This window comes from Rhea pennata, chromosome 1 (assembly GCF_028389875.1).
Source record: "Rhea pennata isolate bPtePen1 chromosome 1, bPtePen1.pri, whole genome shotgun sequence".
NCBI lineage: Eukaryota > Metazoa > Chordata > Aves > Rheiformes > Rheidae > Rhea > Rhea pennata.
In genome coordinates this window covers 67967467-67980592 of record NC_084663.1, presented here as the reverse complement: position 1 = coordinate 67980592, position 13126 = coordinate 67967467, and the positions used below count along the sequence as shown (strand labels likewise).

At 47.3% G+C, this 13126-nt stretch overlaps 1 protein-coding gene across 1 annotated transcript in view; it reads left to right on the top strand.

Annotated features, from left to right (window-relative positions):
- The first annotated feature begins 6453 nt into the window (after nt 1-6453).
- CACNA2D4 (calcium voltage-gated channel auxiliary subunit alpha2delta 4) overlaps nt 6454-13126 on the top strand; it is a 131616-nt gene continuing 124943 nt past the window's right edge. The window contains exons 1-2 of the mRNA XM_062570259.1: nt 6454-6542; nt 11517-11598. Of these exons, the coding sequence (XP_062426243.1) occupies nt 6454-6542; nt 11517-11598 (171 nt within the window). The remainder of the gene's footprint in view (nt 6543-11516; nt 11599-13126) is intronic.

Here is a 13126-nt window from a genome sequence, read left to right as displayed (position 1 = left end):
AGATCTCAGCAATGCGGATATACATTTCTACAATAACTCTTGTCTGGACATTCAGCAGCAGCAGCGAAAAGTAAAATTAACAGAAAAATTTTAAAAGGATGCAAAACGTAGTCACTCGCCTACTGAGCCTCTGTGGATCACCTGCTGAGCGAGAATACGGTCCCGACATTTCCAGGGCAGTGTCCCCTGCCCTGGAGGCTCTGCTGTCTCCCTTTACAGCGACACAGAGAATTGCAGAGCACCCCGTACTTCCAGTGCACTCTACAGCTGTTACCTTGTGAGTCCTCAGAAGGACGGCAGCAAAGAGGCGAGCGTGTCTGCACGCTGACACGTGGACACGTAGGCAGGAGGACCCTCCTTCCTTCTAGCCCAGCAAGGCTGGAGCAACCCTAATTTGGCCCAAATACCTCTGTCCTGATAACCTGGCAAAATCCTGAATCCTTCTTAGCACGCTGGGGCTGGGGGGGGGGGGGGGTGTTTGCAGCACGTCCTCTGAACAGGGTCATTGCATCACACATTTAATGCAAAGGATTTGGCAGCACAAACGATGTTGCTAGATGCGCCCTGAGTCAAGTGTCTTTGTGGCTGTGCAGATTAGCAGAATAAGTAGCATCATTTATTTAGTCACTTGATGCGCTGCAATTCCTGGGGCTCCCCAGGAAGCAAAGCTTCCTCCCTCGAAAATGCTGTTCTGGTGCAGCCACTTTATCACGAAAGATTTTAATCCCTGTTAAAATGGGGTTTCCCTTCCTCTTAATCAAGTTCCTTCGGGTCATGTGGACTTGAAATGGAAAAGATTAAGTTTAACCCTTTGGTAGTAGACAGATAAGGATAAAGTTGATTTTCTGTCTGGTTACTACCTCTGTGACAGCACCCAGGAAAGCTGCTGTTTGCTCACAGTTCTCCCCAAACGGAGTATCTGTGGAATATCTCTTTCCCTCACTTCCCTTCCAATAGAGGGAGATGCTTCACTGCTCCGTGTTTTTTATGCATTTTGCTCTCCCTTGGTGCGTCTCTCTGTGCTCTCACTTTCTGCTCAGAACATTATGGATCCTGAGGATTTAAAATGCTGCTAGCAAAAAAAAAAAAAAAAAAAAAAAAAAGCCTGTTTCATCTCAGAGTATTTAAACAAGTCTAAATTTAGCATAGAGCTAGGGAGAGGGAGGAGGGAAGGGAAAAAGCAAAGTAACCAGCCAAAGGCATTAATTAATATGATGCCTATGTTGCAGCTTCTATAAACAGCAGGGAAAGCATGCAGCAGCTTGCAGATGACTTGATCAAGGGGCTGATATTTACAGCATAACCAAGTGGAAGGTAGAGTCTAAGAGGACACTTTTGTCCAGAGTCATCCCCACTGACACCTGATCATATTCTGGGGCCAGATACTCATCCACTACTCACTGCTTCTGAAGCAACCTGAGCTGAGGAGTGTCAGTGGTGCAACACTTGCCTAACGAGTCTCTGCTCTGAGTCAGCCTATGACACCCTGTATGTCCCCGCCGTGTTACTCAAGGGTGAATCTGTCCCGCTCTGTGGAGATCTGTGAGGTTTCGGTACCAAGCTGCATTCCTGCAGCAAGCAGCCTTCTGCGTAACTGCTCTGTGGAGTCATACCGGGGTCTTCCTGTGAGCGCTATTAGTCATTGGCCTGGTCTCCGACGCAGAGGGAGCCTTTCAGACCGTACTGAGTATTCTCCTGCAGCCAGATGGTATTAAAAATAGCTAGTTTAACCCCAGACGCTCCTGGGAGTGAGGGAGGTGTCATCTTCCCATAAGGATAGGTGAGAAAGGGACACTTACAGTGACGGTGCTCACCAGCACCACGAGGTGCTGCAAATCATTCGGCTCTCAATGCTGGCAGCAAGACTTGAAATTCCCAGGTCCCAGGCACGTTGCCATCCATGCAGCTAGCCCGTTGCTAGAGTAAAGAGTATCATCTACTGGTATCATTTCCCAGGCCTGAATGGGATCGCCCCCCCCCCCCCCCCAGTTGTGGGGATGCTTCCCCAGCCTATGACCAAGGGTCCGCTTGCAGCATCGGCACTAATGCAGAAGACAGACTACAGCCCTCTTTCCCTTCCCCACTCCCCTATTAAATCCACACTCCTGTAAATTTTGGCTTGCAAGTGCTAAACCTTTGCAGTGCTGAAACCTGATCAGAAGAGATTTGCATGACCAGCCAGTAAAACCACCAATAAAAGTGCTTTTCCATCACTGCCTCTGGCAAGGGCTCCCTCCTCCTGGCAGTTGCTGAGACAGGGAGATCAGGTTTTCTAGTATTGGCAAAGCACTAAATGACTGCTTTCCAAACTCCTCCAAGGCACTCTTAAACCTACCTCGACAGGCCAGAGACATCGTCTTCATATCTCCTGAACAAACACCATTTGTGAGAGCAGTTCTCAAAGAGGATGTTTGATCAGAGTAGAAAGAATCCTTTGTGCCCAGATATGTATCTAAGGAAGCCTGCCATGAGATAATGAGAGACATAAGTTTATGTTCTTAGATAAATACATCTGCTGTGAACAAGACCACATAGTTTACCTCTGTCATTCCTTCAAGGAAAAATACAATCTTTCTAGGATCATAGGACTGAATTATTTTAAATCATTCAAAATCAAAGCAAACAATTTTTATTAAGCAATTATGTCCCAGCTGTTTTAAGTTCAGGACCATGATGGAACAAAGATTTGCTTTGAGGTAGGAGGTAATGGCAGGCACCCAACAAGATCCCAATGACTCCAGAAAGAAAAACAAATCAATACTTGTTTTATCTCCCACATCTTCTTCTCCAGTTCTGATACCTACAGTGGAAGAGGATCCTGAAGCTCTCTCCAGATGAGCTCCAAGTCACTGCTCCAGAATATGCAGAAGATGGAAGGGTGCACCCCTGCCTTGCTGCATGGGACAACAGGGAAATCAGTACCACAGATGCCATGGGGAAGAAGTATCTTCTCGTGACCAGCTTTAGTCAGAAAAACCTCCTGGCAACAGAGGAGTGTGTGGCTTGATACCTAAGGAGTCTGAGACACTGTCCCATCTGCTCATGATCTCCACAAAGCTGCATACACCTCTCTCTGCCATATTCAAGGCCACAGCCATGTCCTCTGTACTAGCAAAGGGAGACTTGGTTGCTTCAAAGTGTACCTTAATAAACAGTACTGCATGGAGAGAGGCTGCCTGAAGAGGTTGTGCTATGCCCAGTAGATATATCTACTCAGCTTTTTCTGATGCTCAATATACATTTTCCCTTTCTACATTTTATCCCATTCTTCTTATGTCTATCCTGCTGTAAGACTACATATTAGGCTGCTCAGGCATTTCCAGGTTAGGGTCATCACACTAATGCATTAAACAAATGAGGATTTCTAGTGACTTTAATAAACTCTCCTCATACAACGCTTACACCAATGTTCTGGTCATATTTGTTCTTTTACTGGTCTTGACATTTGCCAGTATCTTCTCATAACAAGATCATCCAAACTGAACTCAGGTTCTTGTCAAACCCGAAACAAACAGAGCTGGTGTATCTTCCCTGTGTCTGGGAACATAGCACAAAATTGCACTGGCATTTTTTACAGCTCCATTATTTTGCAAATTTAGCTCTAATTTGGTGACTGTCTCAGCCCATATCTCTTGCAGCCTTCCTCAGATCCTCACTCCTAATTATTTGTTTGTTTTCATTCTTTCTCATGGGATTCATATTCTTTCCCTCTGTTAGACCCTGCTGTCATTTATCTCCTCCCTGCAGTCCAAAAACTCACAAACTGCAGTAGCTGAGCTCTGCAGAAGTATCTTGATGCACACTAATCCCATTAAAGGTTCTCCAATCACCTTGTATTTCTCAGTTCTCTGTGCTATTTTCATTTCATCTTTGAACCCCATTGCCTTGCAATTTCAGATCATTAAGGGGTTAAGTGAGCTATATCCATTGGATGATATCCATTAAATGAGATAAATCCAAATAAAGGGATTTGGATTTCCCAGTTCAGTGTGTTGCTGTTTCTCGTCGCCTTTTCTATCAGTGTTTCAGAGTTTTCTAGAGAGGCAGAGACAAGGTCTCTTGCCAGTACCCATTTGGATTAAACCAGGTCCCAGCTGCAAATAACCGAAAGTGATTGCAAGGGTTAGCAAAAAGATCCTGGAAGAGTCACTCAGAATATCTATTTGCTTATGGCTCCTTGCAAAGTAGAAGTAAAATGCTGTCTAAGATGTTGGTTCACTTTCCTTCAGCTCTCATTTTGGATTTTTTCAAAATATGAATTTTTACCATCTCTTCCACAGGCAAGGAAGCTAGCCAGTGTTGCTCTCTATCCCTCACTTTTAATCCTGGTAATCAGAGCAATTAGACTTTGATGGCCAGTTTTCATAGCCTTCCTAAGAACTATCTTCTCCTTTTGTCTGGATGCAGAGGAAGGAGGAGAAAAAGGTGGCAGAAGCTTGGCCCTGAGGTCCCCAGTCCCAGCAGCAGGAGGCCGGAGTTAGGGGAAGAGCAACCAGCTCTGCTGTAGCGAACGACACATGGGCACCCCGTGGATGCAATGAGTCTTTCTTGGAGGAAGGTGTTTCTCTGTACTGTTATCACCTTCAGTTGCCTTTTGGAGCAGTTTGGTACTGTATTTACCCCTTTTCAGGGAAGGAGCCAACATACCATATTTTGGGCATTTGAGAGAGAGAAACACGTTATTAGGATCCAGGTCTATTCTGCCGCTTCATGCCGTATGCCGTTGGCTATACAGTCATGTGGGACTTTGAAGGCAGTGTCTCTAGAGTGTGAGTATGCGTGTGTGGAAATTGATTTTTTTGTTGATTTTAAGGTCAGAAAGAACCACTTTGACCTTCCAGCATAATCCTTTGCATAGCACAGACTTAAGAACGTCGTCTTGGAAATTTCTGCCCTTCAAGCCCATTACTTCTGATTGAACAAGATCCTAACTCTTTAAAAGATACTCCGTCTGGAATAAAGACCACAATAAATGAACAAACCATCCTATCCTGAGCTAAGTCATTCCTGTAATTACTTGCTCACCCTGGACTTCCAATGTCTTCATCATACAATCTATCCTCCAGTCCATGTATCACAGGTTTATTTTTCTTTTCTCTGTACTTTCTCTGTTTCTTCTGTTATCCCATTTCATGTGTGGCACCAACACTGCACCCAACAACACATGTAAGATAGGTCACTTAGTTTTACTTCAGTGGTTACATAACCCTTCACATCCTTATGAGAACCCTAACCTGACCTATTGTAGCATTGCATTTTATGTTAAATAAGTAGTTTGTAAAGGCATGAAAAAGAATTGCAAGATAGTCTAAAAATGGCTTAATCCATAGCTACAGAGTCAAGCTGCTCAACAGGTTGCTATAGTCATTTATAACCTTTCCACTGCTGTATCTACAGTTATTCATAATTCATACTTCTCCTGATGATAATGAGCTTATGAAAAGTGCTCCTCATCAGCGTACGCCGTTTGCTGCTTTCTGTTATTCATCTACTGCAGCCCTCGGTCCCTTGTGATTCACTGGTCTCCAGACGCCAATTAGGGGACTGCAATCTCAGCTGGATGTTGCCCGAACAGAGAGGTTTGACTATTAATGAATAGTCGCCCACATTAGTAAGCGGTCGGTTAACTGGCATGGGCCTTTTCTCATGCCATTTTTTCTTCTTGCTGTCCATCTGCTTTCCTCTTGACTTGCTTACGTGAGGTCTCCGACATTACTTAGATTACAAGCTCTTCGGTCCAAGGGCTGCACCGGCGTTCGATGGTGCCACCAGGCCCGCGGCAGGGGTCATCGGTCCTGTGCCAACCCGAGGCAAGGGGGCACCGACCCACTGGTGTCCCACGGGACGTGGGAGCCCTCCAAGCGCTCCTGACGGCGGGTCGCCCTTTCCCGGAGAGGGGACCCGGCTCGCTCCCCGGACCGCTGGCCCCCGGGCGCCGGGACACAGAGCGGCAGCAGCGCGTTGCTGGAGGGTCCCTGGCGGAGGGGAGGACGGGCAACGCGCAAGCGTCCCCTGGCCAGGGATCAAAGGTGAGGAGGCTTTTGGGGGAGGCACAATGCGACCCCTTTAAAGCAGGCTCGGCGCCCTGACCTCCGCCGAGACCCGTCTTCAGGAATCAGAGTAATCCCGGGTGATTTTATCCCACTCCACTTCCCTAAATCTGCCGCTGCGGCTGCTCTGCAAGGGGGATTAGAGGGCTGGCGGCGGATTACGCAGACGCCGCGGCTCCCGCCGGGCGCTCCCGCCGGGCTCCGCCGTCCCCGCGGGGCGCCGAGCCGGCGGGTGCAGGGTCCCCCCCCGCCGGGGCTCGGCCCCGCAGCAGCGCGGCCGGCGGCCCCACGCCATGCCGGCGCCCGCCGGCGGCCCGCAGGCACGGCGCCGCGGCGGCAGCACGGGCCGGGAGCCCCCACGTCCCCACGGCTCGGCCTCCCGCTGACGGTCGGCGCGTGGACGATGGGGCCCGGGGCCGCCCCGCGGCTTCTCCTCTGCCTCCTCTGCCTCCCGCCCGCCGCCGAGGCCCAGACCAAGATACCGCTGGAGACGTAAGCGCTCGCCTCGCGCGTCGCCCCTCTCCCGCTCTCCCCGCCGCCTCCCCGGCCGCCCGCCCGCGGGGCCTGGGGTGAGGGCACGTCCCCTCGGCGCGGAGGAGGCCCCAGCGTGCGCGGTGCGCGCTTTCCTGCTCTCTTGACCGCCGCGCGTCGCCGGCACCGATCCCTTCTGCAAACACACGGGGAATTTTGCTGCGCCTTTTGCGCGTGGGCTCTTTGGGCGCCCGCAAGGCATCGGGGTGCCCCACGGCCGTGGCGCGTGCCGGCGGGTGCGAGCGGCTCCTCCGTCACGGTGGCGGCTGGAAAGCTACCGCTGCGAGGTGACGTCGGCGGCAAGTCCCGTCTCACAGCCCACCGGGAGGTGAAGGGGTCTCGGCAAACCGAGTTTGTAACAGCCTCACCTTGTTAAGCTGAGTTGGACAAATTAAATCCTTTAAGGATTAAAAAACCTGTCAGTAACTGTTGGTAAAAGTTGGTTGTTTCTCTGGTGGAGAAGAGTTGGGACAGGTCTGTCTGCAGAGGACAGGGGGGGTAACTTGGAGAGGAGACAACGCTGTCCTGGAGTCTCAGAAAGAGGTACGTCGGCTCCCCCAGCCAAGGCAAGCCAAAGTCCTTCCCCGAGATCGAGAAAGCGTTTTGTATTCAAAAAGCACCAAGAAGACCCCTGCCGCTTTGCTCGCTAACGTGGCACAGCCGACGCAGCGGAGCATCGCGGTGACTCCCTGCCGCTTTCAAGGGTTTTATCAAGGGGATCGCAGGAGACTTTGCCAGCGGCTTTACTGTTGGCGGTACTGTCCTCAGCTCAGGGCTTCTGACTTGGGTTTCATAAGAAGGATGCACAGGTTATAGAGCCGTCCTTAGCCTTCGCCACACCTCCAGCCTTCTGTGAAACTACCTTTGCTCCCACGTGGGACGGCTTTTGATTTACAGCAATCTGCATTTTCTTAAGTGCTTCTATCGATAAATTTTGGGCGATGGTAAACAAGACTTTAGAAGTCCATCAGAAAGGAAATTCGCAGCGAAAGGAGCAGTTTGTTCCAAAATATATTTCCCTCTTGCTCTCTCTCTGCTCATTTCTCTGTAGAATAAAGTTCAACCTCTAATAAGTTTAAACGGTGTAAAGAAAAAAGCAACTTTCTGTGCCCCGAGTACATACTGCATAGAAATACCGTGTGGCCTTGAAATCTGTGGCAATAAGAAGACAGCCTGTCCTTTCTGCTGTTTTTGCCGCTGCATAAAAGTGCAGGGATTACAGGCAGGCAATCTCTGCTCAAATCCTTTTCTGATGTGTTTGGTTATAATGCGATAGCCCTTTACTACAGAGAAAACAGTTACGTCACTTCACACAATTCGGAACTTATTCATGTACAAGAAAAAAGCAAAAAAAAAAAAAAAAAAAAGGGAAAAAGAGCTTCTCTCCTCCGATACCAAAAACAGACCAATAACTGAATTAGTCTCTGGTGTCTCAAATTCACTCATGAAAGGGGCACGGAAGTTGCCCCTTTGAAAGAGATTTCAGCAGAAGAATATATTCACTAGGGGACAAAAGGGAGTAGGAAAACGGACCTGCTCTATAGATTGCACAAGGACATTTTGGGGACACAGAACTGAAAGCTTTTAAACACCAGCTGGGTTCAGTCACGGCGAAGTGGCACACAGCTAAGCGGGCCTGGGCTGCTCACGGCGTCGCGCCTGGCTTTGTGGCAGTGCACTCGCTTCTTCACCAGCTTATTCAAATCTTCACAAAACACACTCAGCTTGAACTCCCGTGGTGCAAAGATCCGCTCAGTCAATTATTATTTCTGAGGTGCAAGTTCAGCACAGACACCACCTCCTCTTTTCTCCTGGCCACCGCTCTGCTTATGCGCTAGTCACGGCACGGGCAGCTGCAAGACTGGTGAGGATTTGGGGCTGGCTGCTCAGCCTCCGCTTGCTGGGGCACTTGAAACATCAGGCCATGCTGGTGGATAGGTGCAGACCAGCCTGCTGTGGCCTCCTTCGACTGCCCCATCGCCTCTGTACATCTGCTCCCTAGTGCTGGGCGCCAGCAGCCTTAGATGAAATATCTCTACAACCTGGCGAATTTTAGACCGACCTTTTCTGTTGTTGTTTATGAAAAGGCAAAGAAACCTATTTAAATTCAGCAGGCTGCCATTAACCTTCCAGGACTCTAAGACCATTCCCTTCCATGGCAAGTAATTGTCTTTTATATATGTAAATGCCAGTGTATTTCTGCTTCTTCACTTGCCTTCTTTTCATCTTCCATGAAATACCACCATACATTTTTAATTATCTGCTTTGCAGTCCTATCACGCACGGCCCTGGGACCTTTTTGCCCTCTCACTCTTTCATTTCCCCTAACTTTCCAGTCATTACTCTAAAGCGCCCTGTCTGTAACCATCTCTCTGTGCTTCCTTCCTCCTCTGGTGCTTTTCACTCCCTTTGTCTCTCCCAAGGTTTGTGGGTTTTGCAGCATGACACCTTGCAGACCTGTTTAAAGGACATCAGCAGAAATATGGGCTCCAGAGCTGGGGTGGCAGCTCAGAAGTAGCTGTGAGGGGTCCTGCCCTGGCCTTCACAGGCCATGCCAGAGCTGTGCCCTGTGTCCTCAGGAGGGCTGGGAGTGTGCTCCTAGTCTGAGTATTCACCACCTAGGAGACTGGCTTAGCAATGGTTAAGTTACACAAATCTTTTTTCTTTTCTTTTCTTTTTTCTTCTTTTTTTCTTTCTTTTTTTTTTTTTTTTTTTTTTTTTTTTTGCCTAAGTTCTTCTCTTACTGGATTTAGTCTTCTTTTGCCATAGCCTCAAAGGCTAAAAAATTAACTTCCCCTTTCCTGTTTTTATGAAAGCCAAGAATGCCGAGTAATCGCGTGGCACCAGGACTTAAGGATTTCAGAAATGAGTAGTTCTGTGAGCAGCAGAGCTGCATTTTCTATAAAATTGTGTCTTGTGGTTGGCTTCCCTAGTGGCTGATAATTGCTGAGCTCATATTGCAACCCCTTTTTCCTCAATAATAGCATCTTTCTGCTGAGTCTGCCCATCTACACGTCTGTCAGGGCTTAATATCTTTGAGTCTCCTACTCTGCTGGAGAAAAAAATTATTAGGGCTGGGAGGATAGAGTCACATGCAGAGCCACAGACACAACAGAAAAAGCAGGATCACATGCGCCTCATTTCTTCCAGCAAACAGGGTAAAAACAAGTCTCTCTGCTAGAATTACTACCCCAAGCCTCATGTTTAGGCTTTCACTTTCTACAGTAAAAAGTGAGGAGATCTGAAGAGCATTAGTTATCAGCACAAGTATCAGCACAAAACATCTCACATATAAGAGTTATAAAACAACATCAGCAGATGGGCATCAAGTTAAATGTCAGCTGAGATCCTCAGACCTCATGCCTCAGGGAATAAGTTGGTCACTGCAAGAACCAGGAAAGAATTTAATGAGGTCCCATGCTCCATACAACTATTTGCAGTGTATTTCTTTGCCTTTTTTCTCTTTTCCTCTTCTTTTCTAGACTTCTTAAAATAACTCTGAGGTGAGACAATAAATCCTGCCTTCCTAGCAAATACCTATATTCTTTCTGGTCTAAGAATGAAATGAAGAGATCAAAGCTCTGGCTGTCAAAACGGAATGCAGAATACAACACCAAAAACCCCCTGCATTGTTCTTACTGATTTCAGCTGGTGCTGGATCACACTCAGTGGTTACAAATGAATGCCTCGCTGTCAATTAAGGAGTGATCAGAAAGGGTACCTAAGCTGATTATACCCCCTTTGGAGTTAGTGAGAGAGGTGTGGTACAGAGCAGGAGCCTTACATGTGGTCTAAATCAGCCCCCATAACTGCCTGTCTGCCCCTGCTCGCAATAGGGGAAGCTGAACAGGGTTCTTGAGGCTAAAGTTAGCTGTTTCGATTCTTCCACCATCACTGTGCTGGCTTTGCTCCAGAGCTCCTCTTAACGGTGGCTGTCGCACCGGGACAGTCAGGCCCTGGGGTTAAAGTCTGCTTTGAACTGGGAGAAGACTGCTGAAAGCCATAGGTAAGACTCTCTACCCCATAAATAAATAGCATGCTCTGATAAGTGGAGAAGGCCATTTATTCTGTTAAACAAATCCCTCCAAAGTGAATCCTTGTTAGAGGAATTGTGTGTAGGTGGAGCTGCCTAATGTGAAACACATAGCTGGTTTCTGATGAAGTCTTCTGTCAGTTACAGCAGCCATCTATTCTGATTTGGGTGGCTTGATGTTCAGGCTGCTCTTCAACATCCTTGTGTTCTCCAGTGTCATCAGTTATTTCCAGGATGGCACAAATAACAATAGTGTTTTACAATGCTGAGATACAGAATCTACTCTAGCATTATCAAGCCCATAGTATCTCCACTGAGAGCATTATCTTCATCCAGCTCACTAGCCTCTGCCCTGTGCAACTCTAGGAGCTGAACTAAAGAGATGGATCTTGACAACTCCTTTCAGGCCTGAGATTTATTTCTGTTTAGCAATCTAAAAATTAGGTGTCTAGACAATCACCCTAGGCTCCTTCTGCAATCAGCAAAGACAAATGGGTATCTCAAGAAAGCTATTTATTTCACTCTAACAACAGAGGAAACCAGATGATATATAAGACCAAGCACATAACTTGCTCACTTCTAAAGTTAGGTGAGATAAACTCTACTCTCTGATTCAACAAGTAGTGGCTGAGACTACTAGAGCTCACTGTTGCTCCTTGCTGACTAGTGTCATGGGGAGAACGTCCAAAATCAGTAATCGCCTCCCACCTTACTGCTTGTTTCATTAGCAGGCTGGGGAGAAAGGATTATCATTGTCACTATAATGAGTGAGAAGAAATATGGAGGTTTTCATGCATAGGAAGACAGATTTTTCCTATTTATTCCCTGGAAGTAAGCTCTACTGACTTTGAGGTTAGAAGTTGTTGCCTATTTACACAGGTTTCTCTCTTTTCTCCTTTTAGGGTGAAATCTTGGGCAGATGCCTTTGGTATGGAGCTGTACTCCGTTGCGACTAAGTATTCGGGTTCTCTCCTATTACAGAAGGTAGGCAAAAGCTGCAAGGGTTTTCTTGCCTTCACATGTTCTTCCCATGTAGCCTTCCAGACTTTTCTCTCTACAGAAGACTTGGAGTGGAAAAAGGCAAAACATATAGGTCTCCAGCTAACTTTCAAAACCATGAGGCTTCGTGTCTCATGGGAGCAGAGGGGTGCCCCTCAACTATATTGAACTAAAGAAAATTTGATCTGCCTCACTTCTGCTTTCATTAACCATGACCAAATGCCACCTAAATTGTCCTTTTTTTAATGCTTTTTAACAATACTCCCCATGTTTCTCCCCGATCATCGTTCTGCTCCCCTGCACTGCCTCTTCACTCCTACCTTCCTAACAGCATGTCCCTCCCTCCCCTCCTGTTCATCCTTCATCTGCGCTTCATCACCCAGCCTTTCTGCCTCTTCTGTGGTCCTCCAGCTGGTATTCCTGTTTATTTCTGCTGCCTCATCTATCTTCCTGCAGGCATTTGTCAAGTCACATTCCCCTTCTTAAATCTTGCCTTCAAAACTATCTTTCCTCCTTTCCTCTTGGATCGTGTCTCCAAGATGGGTATCTTGGCAGGGCTGGAGGCTGTGACCTCAAGAGGCAGATCTCTGCCTCCCTTTCCTGCCTGGGGTGCCCAGTTTGCTGCTTGAAGACTGAGCAGCACTAGCCTAAAGTTTTTGCCAGCATTAAAGGGTGCATCCCCAGGGACTTTAACTGAGTTTTCCTGTCTGCAGCAGTAGAGAATTTGCCTTATTACCTTTTTGATTCCTAAAATTTAAGATGAATAGCTGGTGTGGGCTCAACATAACAAACAATACAGCCTGTGGTTTTGCTGTAACATAGCTAATAATTATTAGCTAGTTCTAACACAAGGAATTTACTCTAGCATTGCCTTTCACTCTTCATGAACTCTGTGCATCACTGCCAGCAGGGCTGTATTAATCAGCCTCTGCTAAGCACTGCCCAAGAGGCCTAATTGCTGCCAGGCACATCTGAGAGGATGTATTTCCCTCTCTATCTCGTGTGGCCATCCAGTTTCTCTTCTTTTCTTTCTCTGATTCTTCTTTTCAACATAAGCCATGCGTTGCCTCTTAGGCCTTTCAGGTATCTCATTTTTGTCCTCTGAACAGTAATAATAACCATATCCTAGTGCAAAAGGGGATGGTTTGACTTGCCTTGCTAATGAGCCCTCTAATTCTCTGTTCCTAGCATGCTAGGGAGGAAGGGAGAGGCTCCTGCAGCATTGCCTTTGCTAGGCTTGGCAGAGAAACATCTTCAGTATTTGTTGCAAAGGTCTATACTGATTATTAGTCCTTTTTAAGAGGAATATGCCACTATGCAATAAAACATTGTCAGTAATGACATAGGTACTTCATAGCCTGATCATGAGGCAACTGTGCTGTGATGAGACAGCAGCCAGAAATTTGGCCTTTAGCAGTTTTGATGCTTCTGCATTGTTTGTTTTTCCATGAAGTCTGCAGAGGGTAATGTCAGAGGGAAGGCAACCTGATATAGCATCTCTGATGGGCACCTG